This window comes from Poecilia mexicana, unplaced genomic scaffold (assembly GCF_051168715.1).
Source record: "Poecilia mexicana isolate PSO_F unplaced genomic scaffold, ASM5116871v1 scaffold_8, whole genome shotgun sequence".
In the NCBI taxonomy this organism is placed as follows: Eukaryota; Metazoa; Chordata; class Actinopteri; order Cyprinodontiformes; family Poeciliidae; genus Poecilia; species Poecilia mexicana.
Window position 1 is genome coordinate 13656119 of NW_028263377.1, and position 20802 is coordinate 13676920.

A 20802-nucleotide genomic window follows, 5' to 3' on the forward strand; every position below is an offset into this window, starting at 1 on the left:
CAAATATCTTAGGACATTTGAAATAAGACACAATTAACTTACAAGTAACTTTTTAGCAACAAATATGAGCTTGTTTCAAGTCAATAATTTCCTAATATCCCTTATCTAGTACCTTTTTAAACCAATATTAAGGAATTATTGACTTAAAGCAAACTCCTGGATCAAGTTAGTTGTAATTTAGTTTTCAATTATTTCAAGTGTACTAAGATACTTGCACTAGAAACAAGACAACACTCTGTAAGATTTTGTGTTTCTTGCAGTGTACTAGAACCAAACTCAGGCCAGTAAAGCGCTACCTGTGGTGTAAGAGCTGCTCCATCCTTGGGCCAGACCCAGAGAGTTCCCGCCCCAGGTGGAGGAGGGCTTCGTGTTCGTGAGGCCGGGCGGGGGGCGGGAAGGAGCCGTGGTGCTGCTCCGCGGACCCTGGGGAACTTTCCAAAGCTCGTGGGACAGAGACGCCTGGCTGTGAGAGATGGGACCTGGAGACCAGGTCGATTTCATCTCTGACAGTTTGCCTGGATGGATGGAGAAGAGGAAGGAGGAGGTTGGCTTACAACACCAGGTGGCTGAAAGACAGATTCTCCCCAAGGAGGGACGCTACGGTCAACTTCTTTAAAAGTGTCCAAAGTAAACTCCAACCTCTGAGTAAATGCAGCTGCCAGCACTACCAGGCAGCCTGAAAGAAATAGTACGAGCAGAATACTGGTATATTTTCTTGTTGTCATGTCCTATCACACAGTGAAAGCACATAAAATGTTTGGTGTAACATAAAAATATGGAATAAGAAAACAGTAAGTATTTGATTTAAAACAGGTTTGGGAGATGAATTCGTGAAAAATGCCAATTCTCGCTGTAATACTGAGATTTTTAAAATCACATTTTTTCCCCCTAACTGATCTTTCCAAACACACTTAATCTCATTTTAAAACAAAACAAACAAATAAAATAAAATAATAATAATAATAATAATAATAATAATAATAAAGTGCATTTTTAAGTTTATTTCCACATTTGGCAAGCTTTGAACAATAAACCTGGAAAATCCATTAACTGGAAGAAATGAAAGAAGGATTTTCACAAGAAAGGAAGGAAGGATGTGTGGAATGAAGGGCAGAAGGAAGGAAGAACAGACAGAAGGAAAGTCAGACGGTAGGAGGTAAGAAAGGAGACGCTGGTTACCCAGGAAGGAAACAAATAAATAACAAGGAATCCAGGAAAGACAAGACAGAAGGAGACAAGGAAGGACACAAAAAGAAAAGAAGAAAAGATGGGAATAATGCAAGATAACATAGGAAGGAGAGGAAGAAAGGATGAACACAAAGAAGGAAAGAATTAAGGTAATGAAAAAAGAAAGAACAAAGGAACAACAAAAACTTTCAGTACGTTCATGACTAAATACTGGAACAGTCTAAACTCTGATCTGCTTCACAAGTTTCAGGTAACAGTAGTTCAGATTAAAACGGCAAAAGGAATTTGCTGTGGATAATAGATCCAAGAGGAAGCCATGTTTGACAAGGAGTGGTGACGTCAATTCTGTTTTTTTTCCTGTAAATAGCTGGAGCTTTGGGTGTTTACAATGTTTGGGTTGAAAGGTAAATTTTTCTCTAATATTTTGCAGAATTTGTTGAGTTTTCTTCCAGGATTGTTCTGCATTTATCATTATTTAGTTTCTAATCAACAAGCTTACATTGCATGATGCTGCCACCACCGTGCTTCCAGGCAGGGATGCTGCGTTTAGGGTTACGCACAGTGTTACTTTTATGTCACACAGAGTTTGCCATAAAAGCCAAAATCCTTCTGTGTCAAAGGTTTTCTTCTCATCGCTCTTCCATAAAGCCACTTTTGTAAATACCTCTGAATACTGTTGCAAGGCATCTTAGAGGAGAGAATGATGCCCGACTGCAGGGATTCAGTCACTGCAACGTAAAAGGAAAGGGGGTCGTGGATAAGCCATGTACCTGCGTCGTCCATCTCCGGGGAAGAAAGACTGAACGAGCTAGAGTAGGCACTGACTGGCCAATCGGTGGACGGAGGCAGAGCCTCGCTCTGAGATGAGGTGGGAGAGGAGCCTGAGCCGATGTCAGCAACACAAACAGAAAGACAAACACAAAGAAAAAGTAGCAAAGAGAGAAAATGGTATAAAGGAAAAAAAAAAAAAAACACTGAAAATGGTGATCAGAGAAGCGTCAACTTGCAAGTGACAATGGATCCAGCAGAAGTTAAAAGTAGGAAAATGAAGAACACAAAAGAGAAGAAGCAGGATTTCTGATAGCAGCGGCTGAATGTAATGTTTTTGTTTTCTGCTTATTAAAAATATTGCAGAAACACACAAAAAGATGCCCTCGGATTGTGACAAAAACATTTTTCAAACTTTAGTGAAGAATTTTTTTTTTTTTAATTATTATTATTATTATTTATACTTCAAGAACCACCTTGACCTTGGGTCTTACCTCCACTTCTGTCCCGGAGCAGGTAGCGGTTGACATCTTGGATGTTGGTGTTGATCGTAGGTCCGCTGGGGACGCTGCCTGGAGTCACGTTGGGGTCGGTCTCAGGGTCGATGTTCTGCAGACCCTTCCAGGGCACGCCAGGACAAAACTCTGAAGCAACACATGCAGCAAAAAATGAGCACAAAAAGAAACATTTGTAACTACTCGTCATGTTTAGTAAGCAAGAAGCTTCCAAACTGACTCGGAATATGAAATGGCGCCGCTATCCACCAGCTGCTACCAACCTGGAGGCCAGTTGATATTGGTCCCGTTGGCCATCTTGTCGCTGCTGTTCTTGCCCTGACCCCAGCTCTCCGGAGGAACCAAGGGGCTGGTAGGAGACTCTGAACTTGATATCAAGTTGTAGGGGTTGTAGGAGTCGTCTATCTGAGGAGGCTTTCCAGGTGGGCCGAGGTTGGCTCCTGAGAAACGTATGAAGGTACCGTGTGAGAAATTTAAGAGAAAGAAATACAAGAAACTGAAACGTTTTAGGATTGTAGCTTCCAGGGCAAATAATAACGAATGTGTGCCTATGTTTTAACAATCAAAAATAGATTATATTTGAACAATACTTGAAATATTAGCTTAAAAATATCAGAATTTAATTGCAGACTTACAACTTGATTTGTCCTATAGGATGGTAAAGTGTCAACAACCTTATATGAGCTTTACTTTAAAGAGCAGGACTATTTTTTTTTTTTTTTGGACAATTCATATATTTTCTACCTACTAAAATGACTTATGCTTGGAAAATATCAGCTGGACTCGTAAAACATACAAATTAAAACATTTAATGTTCGTTCCGTTGTTATATTTTGAAAATCTTTTGTTTTCTTATTGCAACTGGATTTAAAAAAAACATTATTTTGCCCTTTTCCTGACCTTTTAATTTTCTTCCTCTGGGCAACTCTAAGTGAGTTAAAATAAAAATATATTATCTACACGAACTGTGGTTCATTTGATGGTCATATCAAATCAACACCAGCAGATGTCACTGTTGCCATTTCAAATACTCTCACCAAATTAACACCAAGGTCAAAGCCAACAGGTCTGTTGTTTCACTTTAACTTAAAATGCTAATTTATTTCCACAGATCTACAGACACAAATATTCAAAGACTTTAACTAAGACAGGTTGGACTTACAGTGTCTAGCTCAAAATTCAAACCAATATTGAATTCAGTGTAAAACTGAATTTTCTTTTGCAGGAAGTAGAAACTCCAGTTCAAAGTGAGCATTTTGCAGAGTTGTCACCGTCTTTAAGCATGTTTTTTTTAATTTTTTTTATTTTAGTGGCCTTTATTTTTACATGCGGCGAAGGAACAGAGGACAGGAGTCAAACATGGGATTGCGTTGAGGTCTACGGCCTCTGCATACGTGGCGCCCGCTCTGACCACTTCACCACGCGGCGCCCCGAAACCAACACGACAACAAACACACCTCTTTGAATGCCAAACTAAAAACTTCCCCGCCCTGATCGGCCCCCTGCTCTCCTCTCACCATGTTTTCCCAGGTTGGGCTCGAGAGGAGACGAGTTTCCAGAAAGGCTTTCAATGGAGTTTGGGTGTGTCCACTGTGACAGCCGGGACTGCGGTAGCGGTGGGTCCTTCATAGGAAGGCTTCCCACGTCGATACAGTTTGGATTCATGTTTGGATTCAGTCCAGCTGGAGGCACCAGAAGATCACATGAGAGGCGCGGTAAAAGCACAGCTCCTCTTAAAATCACGTTCAGAACACTTACAGAGAGCGTAGGGGCTGTAGGTGCTGGGAGATGACTGCGGCTCTTTGGTCTGCAGGTCGGGTAGGACCGGAGTCTGGGGGTGACCTGGATATGAATCCAGGGAGGATTTGGCCCCACCAGGATGCAGGCCAGAGTGGGACGGCTGCTGCTGTTGCTGCTGTTTCATTAGCAGAGCCTGGGCCAGCTGACGCTGGTGTTGTTGGATCTGCTGCTGCATGTTATTGATTGTACGTGCAACCTGGGGTTAGGATGCAACAGAAACAACAGTTACGACCAACACGAGAACAGCGCATCGTTTCCTTCCGCACACCGAATTTTTCTGTGATTCGAAGTGGAAGAAAGAGCAGAAGCTCAGAGAAAATCCTACTTGCTGCTCTTGTTGTCGAATGGGGCCAGAAACATTGCGCTGTGCCTGCAACATTTGCTGTTGAATTTGTAAACGCTGGTATGCCTGTGGAGAAGGTGACAAAATGGTTAAAATCTCTAAAGGCTTGAAATATTTACCTCCATAATAACAAAGAACAGCTTGAAGAGAAGTCTTCAAGAGTGACTGGATAACACTCTGATACGTCTAATACAAGGTGAAGCAGAAGAAGCTGAAAGTCTCACCAGTTGCAGCTGGTAAAGTTGATTCAGAAGGGTCATATGTTGAGGGTTTATTGGTGAGGTTAAAAGTGCAGGATTCAGACCAATGTTTTTTGCTGCAAACTGTAAGAGCTGTGCTTGAACCTGTGGCGGCACAATGGACACACAAGACCTGATTAAGTAAAAACTTTGAATATTTTCCTTGGAAAAACTTTTATACTCAACCTACTATTTAGCTCATGTAGAGAGAGAAGCTACGTATAGAAGTAAATGTTATTTTTTTCCCCCAAGTGTAACTGTACCTGAGGGGAGAGAAACTGAGGCACTTGCGCACGTAGACTAGGCTGAGAGGAGCTGAGAGGCGGCACTGGTGGCTGAGGAGGCGGCTGCGGCTGCTGCATGGCCCGGGTTTGTGCTGCTCCACCACCACCAAACATTCCACTCTGCATCTGCTGGAAAAACCAACACAGCCCGTCAGCGTGATCCCTAATTTCTCCCCCACCATCATTTCCACTCGAGTTACCTTCGGATTTGCGGATATATAAGCGTCAATCACCTTATCAATGAAGGGCAGGCGAGGGTCTGTCGAGGGGTCTTTGGAGAGAAGCGGAGGCCGAGGGCAACTCATGGGCTTGTTGATGAGCCCGTTGTTGTAGTCGTGGCCGCCGGTCCCGATCCCACGCTTGTCAAGCTCTGTCTTCTTCTCCAGCAGGGCACTCATGGCCTGATCCAAGTTCATATTGTTGCTCTTCAAAGCCTCCTCTGCTGGATCCCTCTGGAAATAAAAAAAAAAAAAAAAAAAAAAAAACACACAAACCATCAGTGCTGCAGCTGCGACATGACCACATGAACCACTTCAATGTCGTAAGCACCGAAAAGAAGCACACGCCGACGCCGCACCGAACTGCGTTTGTTTGTGCAACAAAAAACATGCGACAAATGAGCGGTCGTGTCACTCTTGCAGTATATTGCAAATTTATTCACAGTGGTTTTGATTTTTGAGTTGTTTTTTTTTGCTACAACCACAAACCTTAATGTAATTGATTAGACTTGTAAGCGACAGACCAACACAAAGTGCACAATTATGTTGTGGCAGAAAAATAACACATACAGAAACTATAAAAACATGCTTTAATCTAAACCAGTAGAGCTCAAGCTTTCCACACCAAACATCACATCATTAAATACAACATTTTACAAGCTCCACAACAACAGTGACATGTCTTTAAATTCATAAAAAATGCATAGATAAGAAGAAGTAAAGAAAATTTTCCTATTAATCCACCAGCATGCAGGTGTGGCTGAAGGATCCTGTTAATTGTGAACTGTATTTGTCCCCAGAATTATTCACCTTTACGCTCAGAGAGGAAATACAAGCAAAGGACTACTTGAAAAGGTAAAAGTGGGTACCTTTCACCAAGGCAGACTTCTAAATCCAACATGGCTGCCATGCATTGGGAGCATAGTGATGCTACTTGCAGTGATACAGAAAGAACAACGTGTTGGTAAATCTCTCTGGCTGCATGTTTAGGCTCATTCCTGGTGAAGGTGAACCTCCATCTCAGTCTCAATGAAAGCATCTCCACTGCATGATGCTGCCACTGCCGTGTTTCAGTTAGATTTCTATTTACTTTGGTCTCATATGATCAGAGGATCTTCTATACGTTTGTTGTGTCTCAGAAAACTGTAAACAGGACTTCTTATGCGTTTCTTTCAGCAACGACTGTCTTTAGGAAGTCTTTTCATAATGAAACATTTTAGTGGTACATGACTAATAGCTGCCCTCTCAAGAGATTCTCACATTTGAGATTAAATTACACACATACGTCAGCTCTAGTTGGTTTCTTAAAGCATTTAGTTGTGCTGGCTTTTATTTAGAAGGAGAAGAAAAAGTGGAGCTCAATACAAATGCATGCCACACTTTTAAGATTCTTGCTTGAAAAAGACCATGTGTTATTTTCCTTTAATTTATAATCTATACACTACTTTTTATTGATCCGTCATCTAAAATCCCAAATAAAATACACTAATTTAATGGTTATGATGTCTCAAAATTTAAGGTCACTGTATTCACATTTTTCAGGCTTACTTCATGTACTGTTGAATAAATTTAAGCCACTCAAGAAATACTGGAAGAGGGAAAACATTACACTTTCTGATGGCTTTAGAAACTGAGCCTAAGTGATTCAACTCACAGGGAAGCCCATGTCTGTGAGCTGTTTGATGAGCTGTTTCATGATCCAGGCATCTTCCTGTTTCCCTGGGATCTTTACCTGAGGAAATACATGAACAGAAACTTATCAGCATATGAACTCTGTGTAATTGTGATATTATAAAAGAGCATAAAAACTTTAGAGAGCTTCGTACTTTCTGTGGGACTTTTTTGGACGTGTTGCCCCAGGAGTTACAGGAAGAGTTGCTCTCCTGGGAGGCAGTGCTGTTCCACATGTCTCCCTCCTCAGAGTCCCACTGACCCCCTGAAAGGCTGAGCTCTTCACCTCCTCCTCCCCATCCATCTTGCATAGGTTTGGAGGCTACAAAGTATGCAAAAGGACAAAAATGCATATTATAAGACACATTACACGTGTAAAATTTCTTGCAAAACAATAGGCATTGGTAGTATTTAATAGTAGCAGCATGATTGTTTGAAGAATAACAGCCACTAGAGGTCACTGTAGCTCAATGCGTGGAATCCAGAGGGCTGCAGCCCTGTCATATTGATGTCCTTGAATCATCACACACAAAAAAAACTCTTGCTTTTCTTGCAATGAGTCAGCAGAGGATCAGATTATTCTTCAGAAACATTAAGCAGGATCAGATACGCAGCGTTTTTATTTTTACCAGGTTTGCCAGGCGCTGCCGTCATCGCTGGGTTGCTCCTGCCGTAGTTGTCTGGGTTGCCATCTCCCCAGCCTCCGGCGCCTCCGCTCGGTTTGCCCCAAGCAGATGTGCCATTATCCACGCTGACTGGAGAGGGTGCCGGCTCTCCCCAAGAGCTCTCAGATTTTGTGTGGGAGCTGGGAAGCTCTCCCCAACCTGGAGGTCGCACAAGGACAGCAGCTTGTCAATGTGGAAAACCTCAAAGACGATTCGTATCCAGAAAACATCTTCAGCATCCGCAGAGATTTTAGCAGATTCGAGTATTTCTCATAAGTCTGAAAGTGTGGGCGACAAATGAGACTTTGTTGTTAACCGTTTTATATCAAATTATTTAGGGATGCACCAATATGAAAATGTAGGTATCTCTATCTGACATTACTTTGCCATTAGGGCTGATAACTGATATTTACCAATATTATATATATTTTACTACTCCACTGACACCTTGAAAAAAAAACAAAAAAACAACCACATCTCTGACTTTACATGACCAAACCTCTACCACAAGCTGACAACACATATCAGCTGTTACAATAAATTCAGTTTCATTTATCAGACCAGTACAGATATGTCAAAAAATAAATAAATAATATCGGCTGATACTGATGTTAGTGCCTATATAGTGTATATATTGCATTCCTAAAATTATAGCAAGTGTGACCGTATTTGAATCCGGGCAATGAGCCATTGTTTGGCTAAGCTAAATATCAGACTCTCGTATAAAGATTGAAACCTCAATTGTTAAGTTAAAAGTTTTTATTGCAAATAGTTTTATCCAAATGTTTGACAGAGCCATGCTTGGTTCTTGGGTCTGTCTGGAGTGTTTTTACAACTTGATTTCTATTTCCTGGTTGTTTTATTTGGTATTTTATGTAAAGCACTTTGTGAAATATGTTTTGAATAGTGCTCCAGGAAAAAAAAAAATTTTCACATTTATTTTTCAACAGGATCGTGTATCGTCTACTGGCTACCCCCTCTCGCTTTTGATCTATGCAAGTGCCTATATATATATTATTTTTTCATGGTTGCTGTATTTTAATGTTTTTTGTGCCTTATGACTTATAAGATATCTAATTTACCCCGAGGGGATCAACTCACTAGAGTGTAAAATAAAGCAAGGAACAACTGGTGCCTTTAAATCATTTTAGAAAAATGGGTTGCAACAGTGTTTTACGAAACACAAAGAAGTCTGTCAGACGTTTATCATATGTTTAGATAGCAGTGCCAGCTAGGCAGGCAGGGAGGGAGGTAGAAGACGGCTTGGCTGAGCAGGACTCTGGATAGAAGTAGGCAGGGTCCATTTAGGATCTGGCTCATCCCAGTGAGTTTTGGCATGAGATGCACTACGCCACTACTCCTGCAGCAATGCCAGGCCCAACTTAGCTCTCCCACTAGGAAAAGGTCAGGTCCTAAAAGCTGCTCCAAAATTATAGTTAACATCCAACCTTCTGGTAGGACCTGCCAGAAACTCCCGTACACAGATCTACAAGATATATATTTTCTCATTTTAATCCGACACTTTGTGGTCAACACAAAAGTTATTGTTCCTTATTTTTAATTCGTTTCATGTTAAGAAACAAATAAAAATGCCTGGTATGACGTTCATTTACCAGCAGGAACAGCAGGTATGTTCTAATGGGGAACAGCAGGGGGCATCTGCCCTTACTAGCCGCCTGGGGGCTTGCAGCCACCTCCTTCAGCTCAATTACTGACAGATGGTGGCTTTCAAATAATCACTTCTGATCTGATTCAAACCGTTTGTGGTACATTTTCACATGGCATTATTGTAAACCCTTTTTCTGCACAGTCTCTGCTTGCCAAGGCCACCGCTGAAGTCATGTTCTCTGTTGTGAGGAGCTGGCTGGATGGCCGGAGTTACCAGAGCCGCGCCGATTAGGAGTAAATCCAAACGATACAAACTAGGTCAAGATTTTACCTTAAGTGGATCAACAGATTGGCGCTTAAGGGTGCACTGTGCTAACTACCTGAGCAGCTTTTATGTTTGGCACTTCAAAGAGTGAGAAAGAAGAGATTTCAATTCTGGAATATTTCATAACAAATAGACCGAGTTAGTGAATCCAGCCAGGTTTCACTGTAGCTTATTGTAAAGTTTTGTCAATCGTTTATCTTACCTTGAGCTATCAGAGGACCCCTGATGTGAGACGTTCCAGACTGGTGTTGCACTGAAGGATCTACAGCCCCGCTGGCAGGGCCTGGGTTTTGAGCATTTTGGCTATGGTTCTGTAAAGGTGCAGGCGGCCCATGATAGGAGTGATTGTGAGCGTGGGGATGGTTATTGCTAGGACCTGGAGGGTTACTACCTCCTGTGGTAACTTTAGCCTGGACCACCCCTGGGTTGTTCCTGTCCCACAGGTTGACTGCTTTATTGTAGGTACCGGGGTCGCCCCAGGCAGAGGTCCCGTCATCTATCTCCATCTTGCGACGGATAGAAGGCGGAGAGGGCTCTTCCCAGCCTGTCGCCTCATTTGAGGGTTCTTTCTTACCACCGCCCCAGGACGCACCCTGTTTCACAGAGCCGGGGCCACCCCAAGAGCCCATAGTCCCTCCTCCGCTATTACTGCTGGGCCCATCCTGAGGCTTGCCCATCCAGCCTTGAGGGGGACCACATGGGCGCTGAGGTGCGGAGTCACCCCAGCCTCCACTATTTCCAGCTCCAGAACCTCCATGTCCTGAGGAAGACATTCCCCAATCTCGTTTGTTTTCCTTCCAGTTTCCTGATTCTCCTTTCCAGTCAGGGCCAGAGGAGCTCTTTTTACTCTCTTCTGGTTCTCCCCAGTCGCCAGTGTTATTGCTTCCTCCACTGCTGCCCCAGGAGTTGGATGGTTTGGGTTGCTCTCCCCAGCTCTGGGATGTTGACTTGCCTTGTGAATCATCCCAGCCAGATGATTTCTCCTCCCCCCAAGATTTAGCCCCGTTCTTGGGTATGCTGTTGGAAGGGGCTCCTGCTGGAGGGTTACCCCATCCACTAGGCCCTCCTGGGTGCTTTACGTTGGTGGGTGTGTCTCCCCAACCGGAACTGGGCGCATGTGAAGCAGCCATGCTTCCACCCCAACCAGAAGGTCCCTGTGAACCAGGCACATCATTTTTGTTGCCAGAGTCAGACCTCGGAGCGGGGCCCGTGTTAGTGTTTGAGGGTCCCTGGACATTGCTTGGGGCTGTAGGCCCAGAACCCCATGAATCAGTGCCAGCGTCATTCTTGCGTTTAGAATCATCCATGTCCCAGGTTGTGTGCTGGCGAACAGGAGTCTGACCCCAGCCAGTGTTGCACAGCACCCTGGGGTCCAGATCCTGGGCAGGCATCAGAGGAACTGTTTTCTCTCTGGTTGGGCAATCTCTCTGTTGGGGATATCCTTCCATGCTGTCACTGCTCCCTTCACTGGCACCAGCTGTGCTCACAGCTCTGCTCCAAGTATTGGCTTGTGAATCCTGGGGAGGAGAGCTGGGCGTATCCCAGCCTCCCTGGGCCTCTTCGCTATGCTGTTTCCCCCAGTCTCCACTGGACTGTTCACTCCAGCCTCCAGACTTTACAGTTCCACCTCCCACATTGCCCCAAGCGGAATCCCAGCCAGGTCCTTCCTTTGACGAAGTTGGCTTTGAATTGCCACCATTACCCCACAAAGAGTTCCCATCTTCTCCGTTGACCTGTGAACCCCCTGGTTGAGGCTGCCCCATAGAACCCAAGCCTACAGGTGAGCTGCCCCAACCAGACAAGTTTTGGATCGGGCTAGGAGGTTCTTGTTTTTTAGTCTGATTTGGTCCATCAGTTTTAAGGTTTTGAGGTTCAGAACTGAAAGACACATTCGTGGATGGAGTGAGGTGTGACTCGTCAGAAGTCATTATGGTACCCCATGCGCTGCCAATCCCAGAAGACTTGCCGTTATTGTTGGCTCCAGAACAGGCACTGGTTTGGGCTGGTGGGGGACCAGGAGGGTTACAGAGATTAGGTGTGGGTTGAGGAGATGAAATGGTGTTGGCTCCACCTGAGCTGCCTCCCCCTGTGCCTCCTCCATCATGCCCCAACACGGGCCATGCAGATGGGTTGGCATTAGGGTTTAGGTTCAAGTTAAAGTTGGTGGTGGAGGACGATGAAGAGGAACCCCAGCCCCTGCTGCCCCCTCCTACTGGGCTATCGCACTTCCCTTCATTACCCACTGAGGACTGAGGGGGGCAATGAGAAGGTCCTGGCCCAGATCCCCAACTGCGATTGGTTGCAACCTGGCTAGAGAGCATGCTGGTTCCAGTATGATTGACAGGGCTAGGCCCACTGTTGGCTTTGCTGTTAAGGTGGCTGGCAGGGAAGTGGCCTGTCTGACTATTGGCTCCCGTGGCCATACTCACTGCACTACAACTACTGCTTGAACTACTGCTGCTGGTGGTCAGGTGACCAGGGTCAGTGTCCAAAGGGCATCCTGCTGGAGAAGCCTGGCTCTGACTGAGAGTAATAGAAGGCCAAGCCTCTGAGTCCTTCTGGTCAATTATCAGTTGATCCCAGCCACTGGGACTGGTGGAAGATGCAGCACTTGTGGCACTTCTGTTGGCTGGCAGGTGTCCCCAGGGGGGGTTATCATACTGGGTTCCTTGGCCACTATGCGGGGGCAGTACTGTGAACATAAAGAGAGAAAAAGAACAAAAACCAATCAGAAATGAGGGCAGACAGACATGATTTCACAATTTCATAACATACACATAACTAAGGCTAAAAGACAATGTAAGCATCTATTGGTGTGTAAAATGCTTTAAAATGTATTTATTTTTATTGCATTACCATAATGTCAAACTAAAAACTTAAAAATCCAATATTTAACTGGAGTAAATTTAATCAGCATGAACCATGTTAAGAAATAACTGGTTTTAACAGGTTCAACAAAGGCACAACAATTGGAGTCCTTAGCCATTCCCTTTAAGATACATGCCATTTAAGAGTTTTTATCAAATCATAGTTTGTGTTTTGAAAGGGAAGTAGAAAATATTTCCCAAAGCCTGATGTTGGAAAGCGCAGCAAATATTTGAATCTCAGGGGTTTTCATACAATCCATTAGATAATTTTCATGCCTGATTGTTCCGGAGGGATGGGATTCCAAGAAAAGCCTTTCTTGTCCTACCATGATAAACGTAAACATACAGACTTCCCAACATTCCCCTCTGACTTTAACTAGAAGAGCATGATTTGGTCAGATGGATCCAAGACAAAAATTTCAGCAGTCGGTGCTCCAGTTGGGTCTTGCGTGAAACAAACAGATTAATACGAAAGCACCTATAAGTCTGGTGGAAGATCTGTGATTTTGTGACTCCGTTTCTCTTCCAAAGACCCTAGAAATCATGTTAGACTGCATGGCATCATAAACTAATAAACTGAGAGTGGACCTTCATTGTGTTTTTAAGTAGGATAATGTTTCAAGACGTATAGCCAGATCAATACAGATATTGATCACCACAGCTAAATTCAACCTCCTTGCAGGGCCATTAGAGTCCCCAGACAGATAACTTGTTAAAAACCTGGGTGATGAGATGAAAACAACACAATTGAGGATCAAAGCCTCCAAGTCTGGACCCTAGAAGAGAGATTGTGCAACTAAAAAAAACAAAGAATAATCACACAACCCACTATGTATTCACAAACTTTGTGAAAGGTAACAGGATGGGACATAGAGCTGTTCTATTCATTAAGAAGGGGATGATCAAAGTACTGTGCCATCAGTGTTTTGGTTAAAAATGGTTTCTTGACATAAGATTTTCCCCCCACGGTGAATAAATATGCCGACATCAAATATTTCAACGTCCCAATTTTCAATAATTTTAAGGTTTTCTAAATACTAAATGTATGTCTGTGTATCTACACAAACTACAGAGACCTACTGGTCAAAACAGAAACCACCTAGATTAAAAATCTGTTGATCAACAATGCAAGTATTGAGCAATTCTACAGAATCACTTTTAAACATACATTTTACTTCAATCTACATTATATTTAATTTAAAGTCAGATTTGCAGATTTTATTTCAAAGTAACGTAAATCGCAGCGCGTTGTAGTTTCTTTTTTTTTTTTTTTTAAGTGTTACTCACTTCACCACAGAACAGCTGTTATATTTATATTTGAATACCAGATCAGACTCAACCAAGGATGAGTTCCTACAGCTTGGGCATCTCTAGCTTAACAACTTCAAACTGCAACAAACATGACCTTTACTAAGCATGAAGCATGACTACTTTGCTGCCTTGGAACAATATCGACCCCCGTCTTTTTATTTGCCGTTACCCCTCTGTAAAACTGCTCTAACAAAGTCAAGCGTTTACCATTACACAACATCGGGGACTATGATTATGAAGGTAATGCAGCATTACTGCATGATTACAGCTGTCCCTCGTGCTGCATTGGTTCTTGTTTACATGCCCCCCCCTCCCCTCACATGTACACATAGTTTGCATGCAAATACGGCAACTATGTCACAACTACATGAGGGAAGTGACAATATTTGTGTGGCACCTCCTGTTTTCAAGCTTACCACAACGCTCGCCACTACATAAAAGGGAGAGAGGATATGGTGAGAGAGCAGGGAGGGAGGAGGGAAGCAGGGCACTGTGTTTCTGACACACAGCGCTGTCGTTCTGTAGCGTCTCTCTCTGCTGTAAAGTGCAGGACCGCCATTTTCTCAGTACTGAATGAGAGCCAAAAAAGCCTCTGATCTACTGTCTGCAGCTCCACTACTGCTTCGAAAACACACATCTCGCTCGCAACGATAAACGCGACACGCAGCAACTCAACGCTGCACACTCGAAATGCACTGTCGCTGCAGCTGAAATGGTACAAAAAAAAAGTAGTCATTCAGAGTGTACGTGGATACAAGCTGCCAAAACAACGCAGAAGAGACGGATAGACGAGAAAAACACAGACGGGAGAAAAAAAAAAAAAAGAGGACAGACAGCAGTAAAATACCTGTGGAGAGGTGCCTCCCAACCATCCTGCAAAGAGCTAGGTTTTGTGCAACGCAGCGACCATCCTTGTCTCAATATGTCTGCTCGGCTCGCCAAGCTTCTGAGGCTCATTTCTGAAATGCTGCCAAGAAGTTGCACAGCTCTTGCGCGGCATGAAACAACCCCCATCCCACCTCCTCCACACCTTCCTTCCTCCCTCACCCGTCTCGCTACGTCCCTCCCACCAACACAGCTTTGGCTGGGTCTGTCCTCTTCTATTGACTCCCTCTGGCTTTATTTATATCGCGTTCTATTCCTGTCCTGACGGAGGATATTCTCCCTTTCTGGAAAAGCAATGAAACATGACTGGTTGGGGGGAGGGAAAGGGATTGTCGGAGAGGAACGGGTTAGGCTTTCATAAAGTACTCTCAATCAAGTCAAAAGAAAACATAGAAGAGGACACTTGTACCTCTCCAGGCTTCCCCTCATATCTTTCATCCATTCAACGCCGTCGGTGACTAAATATTTGGCTCTGTCTGCAATTAGCACTGTCGCCCACAATGGAAAGCCTCTTGTACAGCAGCAGCAGGCAAACGACGGCAAGTGAAACCTCTTAAAAGCCCACTCTGGATTCGGGAGTTTTGTTTTCTTGCGTTTGCACATGCTTGCTTATGGAAAAGCACATATCAAACATGAAGTGAGGCTACACAGAGATTCTGAAAGGAAAAATCTGCTTAACGATGATGTAATCTGAACATAACTCACATTAACCTTTTGGATATCTGTGAGCAGATTAGAAATAACGTCCTAGAGCTGCAAGGAAACTGACAAAAAAAAAAGAGAAGTACTAAAAATGAAAAACTGGGTGGTGTGGACAGGAGGAGGACATGCAGGCTGGTAAAAGAAGGAGAGCAGGGGGGCCACTGGATCAACGCTGCTATTGTTTACAAATTATCCTGGCATCCTCACATCACAACAATAAGTCAATGTTTGTTGGAAAACAGGGTCCTATTATGGCCGTGGTTCCACCCCTTCTCCTGTGCACAATGGAGACCCAAAGCATGATCAGATTCTGGTCAATCATTTCTGTTTTGATTTGGTCGTGTATTTCAGGTCATTTTCTACCTGAAACACTATGTCATTGTCAGTTTTGTGTAAAATCAATACGATTTTTCGTTTAGATGTCCTGATATTTCAAGAGATCATGACACCACGCACTCTAAGAAGGATCTTAGGATCTTTGGGGGACTTAAAAGTGGGCATCATCACCTCTTTGCTACGGCTCGTTAACAGTGTTTATTTCTGCCACCTGTTTTCATATCATCCTCAATGTTCATAACTTCCAGATAAATAGAGATCACCCTACAGGATTGTTATTCAGAGCTCCAGTTGTTTTAGACATTTTAAATTACTGCTGCAATTATTACTATAGATAAATTGAGTCGAGAAGCTATTTTATTATTAGACGTTCCCTGAAGTATGAAGACAACAAAAATGTGGCTTATTTGAAATGTATGTTCTCTTGTTTTTTTTGTTTTGTTTTTTTTCTTTCCCATTTTTGGTTGTGTCTAAAAGATGCAGGGCTTTTTCTCATGTTTTTTGTACAAATCAGAGAAACAACTAAAAATAAAGTAGAAATTACAAAAGTTAGTTACATTTATTTAATACGTCTTGTCAATAATTGCACCGATTTATACTTTTTAGAATAATCTTAAAGAATTGCTCTCCAGGATTGTTTTGGCTGAAACGTTCACAAGGGAGAACGAGCTGAGTATGATAGAAAGGGCTGTAAGATAAAAAAAAAAAAAAAGAAAGATGTTTGGAAACTGAAGTAGGAAATAATCTAGAGGGACGGTGTGGGCCTCAGCTGTACAGTTCCTGGCTTAATGAAGTCCCCGAAGGGCAGAGAGACTAGATGGTACAGAGCTGACAATGCATGCCGCCTGCCAGATGAACATCCTGCTGGATGGGAACATACAGAACTCCCCAAAAAATGTACTGCCTCTTTGTCTGACGATTAGAAGGTTCACATTGTGTTGATGTACTGCAGTCCCCCAATAATGCAAAACGTGATCTTTTAGGAATGGCTTGATTTGATCGTAAAGCAACATCGCAACACACAAGTCGCTCACTGAAATATGAAGTATAACGGCTTACATGCATGAATGAGTTAAAATTACTATTGCGGTTGAGGTTGGGAGCCGTAAAGTGAAGCCCATGTTTAACACTAAACTGCTGCTGCGGTTCTTTGAAGCGGGGACATAATGCAGGATAACCTGTTATAATTTACCACTGAAGCTGAAGGCAGAGTAACAGCGACTTTATCACAATACAGTTCCTTCAATGAGTACTTATATTAGACTAATTCTTTCAAAACATAGTAGTATATAGCTGAAGTGGAGGGAAACAGATATAGTGTTTTCAATATTACTCATGCATCCATTTAGAATAGGCCCTTCTTAGTTAATGCTTTTATTTGGTTAGTGGTTAGTTGTAATTGCACCTTTCCCTGCATTTACAACTGCAAGCCTATTGGTGGTAAGTCTCTACCAGCTTTACTTGTGAAGACTGAAATTTCTTCCCATTCCTCTTTGTAAAATGATTCAAGTTGAAATGGACTGGATGGAAAGAGAAGGTGAACAAAATTTAAAACTGATTCTGAATTGGATTTATGTCTAGACTTTGATGGCTCACATGAAAACAATTTGATATAAACCATTATATATTATAGTGTTAGTTGTATGTTTGAGGTCCTCCTTAAAGATGAACCTGTCCAGGTTTCAAGCCTTTTGCAGGTTTTACAAAACTGCTGCCAAGTTTAAAAGAGGATGAATAGAAATGTCGGCACTTTTTATACTTTTATTTGTAACCAATTTGAAATTACTGTGTCCTTTTCTTTCCACTTCCCAATGTGAAGCAATTTTTAATTTAAGGATTACATTAAAATGTGTGTTTTGAAATGTAACAAAGTATAATGAAAAATAAGATGCATTCTTTATAGAAGAAATTCTTCTATACGTTCACTTTCAGTACATTTTTGTTTGGTCTCATCATAACATTATTAAGAAAAATCCAAAGGATAACAGAAGGGTACACTGTGTCATGAAGAAACTACACAACTAAGACATCTGGACTTCATGTTCTCCTCTCTGTATTCCTTCTCTCCTCTCAGCATTCAAGTTTTAAAATAGCTCTCTTTTATACCTCCTCAACATTAAAGTGCCCAGGGATATGGATTGTTAGCTACGTAAAAAAAAAAAAAAGGCAACATTGGAAAAAAGTCTAGAATCACAAGAAGATTGGCATAATATGGAATGTGCGGTCTGACTAATAATTCCCACCCTAAGGGCAAACTAGAAAGTGTGCAAGTTGTTGTTTTTTTTTTTTTTTGATACGCTGGAGACGGAGGAGGAGAACGCGTGCGTCAGAGACGACCGGGCTTCGCAGACAAAGTCAGAGGAGGAAAAAGCAGAGAGAAAGTCAGCCAACATAGAAAAACAGAGAGAGCGAGTGTCGAACATTTGTGGTTAACACAGAGCTGATGTTTAATCACATCACAAGACATCCCAGGCCTCTTTGAGGGGATTCCCAAGGCTCTTTTACGGCATGATCAGCAGACTTAAAGAGTACATCAAGTCCATCGTGCATGCACCCTCTTCTCCAGCAGACGAGCTATTAACACATTAGCGGCGCAGCTCTTGCACACATCGAGGCATGTTTACACCGAGAAGTCTTTTTTTGTTGTTCCGTTACATCGGCAGCTCCCCGCTGGTATATAAAAGTCGTTAATTATTTTACAAGCTATAAACAAAAGTGTCTTACAAATGCAAAGGCGGTTAGCTGTAAATCCTCCCAGCAACGCCGCAAACACATTAAGACAAGAGCCCAGAGTTAAACAAAACCAGTCAAAGTGGAAGCTGCGAGCGTAGGTTGCTCCGCTCCTAAACAAAGACGATGAGAGAAACATTTTGAAAGAAAACCAAATTTGAATTTATTTATAAACAGGAGAGAGAGAGAGAGACCGCATCATGGACAGCAGGGCATCTGGACACTGACTCAAGGTCTTGGTCACCCGATGGAAGGTGAGCCGCAGACCGAGCCTCAAGTCATTTCTTGTAACGACATCTCTGATCACTGCTACAGAAAAATAGAATAAAAAGCATCCCCACAGAATGCTGCTGCCACTGTCGCAGAGCTGGTGTGTTCAATGTCTAACAAAGCATCTTCCATGTAGATCAAACTCCACAAAACATCTCATCCACACTGAGCCAAAGAACTCAGAGTTCAACTAACATGCCAGAAGGAAATGACTTCCCTGCAAAACACAGAGGAAATGGAAGAAACTACATTTCCTTGTGTCTTAAAATTAAATGGGCAGATTTAACATCTAAAATCCTTAGCATGAAATTCAATTATAAAGCAAAATACTCCAAGACTTCACTGTTTACAGGCCTTCACACCAGATTAATACTCTATGACACACAAGTTCCTCTGATCTAGGAGGAAAGGAAATGTGTGTGTTTTTTTTGTTTTGTTTTTGTTGCATATAAATAAAAACAAGAAACGTTTATCAGATTGGCTTTTTAAGACATCCACATGCAGCCGGATAATGAAACACAGAGTCAGGCAGATGGAGAGGAGAAGTGGAAAGGAGGGCAATGAATGGAGCCAGTGTGTTCCTACTGTTAAACATCACCACTGGGTCAAAGAGAGGAGGGGACCACCTTTCTCTCTGCTGTGTGTCCAGGATGTGACTAAGGTGATATTTACCTGTAGGGCTGCATATTTTCAGTAGCTAGCTTACAAGACTGATTCAGGACGAGGAGCGGGAAACGGACAGAGTTGGGCTCATTGAAAACTCCTGTTTTATAGGAGGGAATAAAACGGAGTCGGTCTTTAGTCAGGAAAGTAGACTTCTCTCTCTATCCCAATGCAACACGTCGGTTCAAAGACGCACAGAGAGCAAAAGCAGAGCCGAGCTGCCAGAGAGGGGCGGAGAGAAGCAGCAGCTTTTACCGTAAGCTATGAGTCACTTCAGCCCACAGACCTGGACCTCTGCCACTCTGGCTCTCTACTTCTTTCTCTGCTTCTCTCTCGGTCTCACCGAGGCAGCGGGCCAAGTAGCTCGTTCCGTATCGCTCCTCCTCCCAAACAGGAAACACTGAAGCTCAGAGCGCAGTACGAGGGTGTTAATCAGAGGAAGGAGGAGGAGGGGAGAGAGACGACGAGAGGGTAAACATCTCGTCGCCATGTAAATAAATCTGCATTCACAGAATCAGAGGAGGAGCCGAGTGATGCCCTGAGACAGTTACAGAGAATTAAGCCGCATCACTCGCATGACGCAAAAGGCCCTGAAGGATCTTCATCAACACCAGATAATTATTGGTAAATAATTGACTATTATCACTTGGAGAAGCATGAAAGCAACAGGAAGGAAAACACACACAGAGAGAAAAAAAAAATAGCCAGCTGTGTTTACTTTTCATCTACCTCATCCCCGTTTCTAAGTCCCAGCCTGGCAAAGTGAGGAATAAACAGTGGCCAGCAGCACCTGTGATCCAAATGCTTCAGCAGAGTTTAACAGGAACAAAACCAGAGGCAGAGTGGTAAACAAAACTAAAACGTAACACATGGCACAGCAGATGTAGTCCAAGAAAAAACCCCCAGCAAAGTTAAATAGAAAGAGACCACATATCAATAGAGAGTGACTGTCAGAATGTTGAGATTTCAATCTGAGGCACAAAAAATGCATCATCAGGGAAATAAATTAGCACAAACTACTGTCAACATGCAGGCAAATTTATGAAGTGGCAGGTAAAAGTTAATAAACCCCTAAGTCGCATTGTCTGCACTGAAGTATTTTGCTCTGCTGGGTGCAGTAATGTTTCTGAGCAATGGCTAGACTGCCGCTAATTCCATTAACAGTAGAAGAGGAACAAACTCATAAAGTGGCAATTAATGTGACCAACTCAGACGAGGCTCTGCTGCAGACCAGCAGCCATCTGGGAGACACCTGCGTACAGCCGCGCTATGACGCTGGATATCGATTATGACGTTCAAAACAAAGCGCTCAGCTTACGAAGGAGGAAAATAACTCTCACTTTGACGTTTATCCACAAATGACAGACAGGAAACCACAAAAAAACAAACACGCTACGATGCCAGACCATCAAAA

At 43.0% G+C, this 20802-nt stretch overlaps 1 protein-coding gene across 3 annotated transcripts in view; it reads right to left on the reverse strand.

The window, feature by feature from the left end:
* The window catches only part of tnrc6c1 (trinucleotide repeat containing adaptor 6C1), a 43719-nt gene that overhangs the window by 1471 nt on the left and 21446 nt on the right, over positions 1–20802 (reverse strand). Inside the window, exons 5-18 of one of the 3 annotated variants that reach the window (XM_088008301.1) lie at positions 9827–12316; positions 7656–7850; positions 7182–7348; positions 7010–7087; positions 5371–5589; positions 5117–5263; positions 4839–4958; positions 4597–4680; positions 4230–4467; positions 3989–4153; positions 2735–2911; positions 2451–2600; positions 1959–2069; positions 297–515 (exon numbers count right to left, since the gene is read on the reverse strand). In XM_088008301.1, coding sequence (XP_087864427.1) covers positions 297–515; positions 1959–2069; positions 2451–2600; positions 2735–2911; positions 3989–4153; positions 4230–4467; positions 4597–4680; positions 4839–4958; positions 5117–5263; positions 5371–5589; positions 7010–7087; positions 7182–7348; positions 7656–7850; positions 9827–12316 — 4560 coding nt within the window. Of the gene's footprint in view, positions 1–296; positions 516–1958; positions 2070–2450; positions 2601–2734; positions 2912–3988; positions 4154–4229; positions 4468–4596; positions 4681–4838; positions 4959–5116; positions 5267–5370; positions 5590–7009; positions 7088–7181; positions 7349–7655; positions 7851–9826; positions 12317–20802 lie in introns of all 3 variants that reach the window. The other 2 variants (XM_088008300.1, XM_088008299.1) reach the window with 2 other exon arrangements.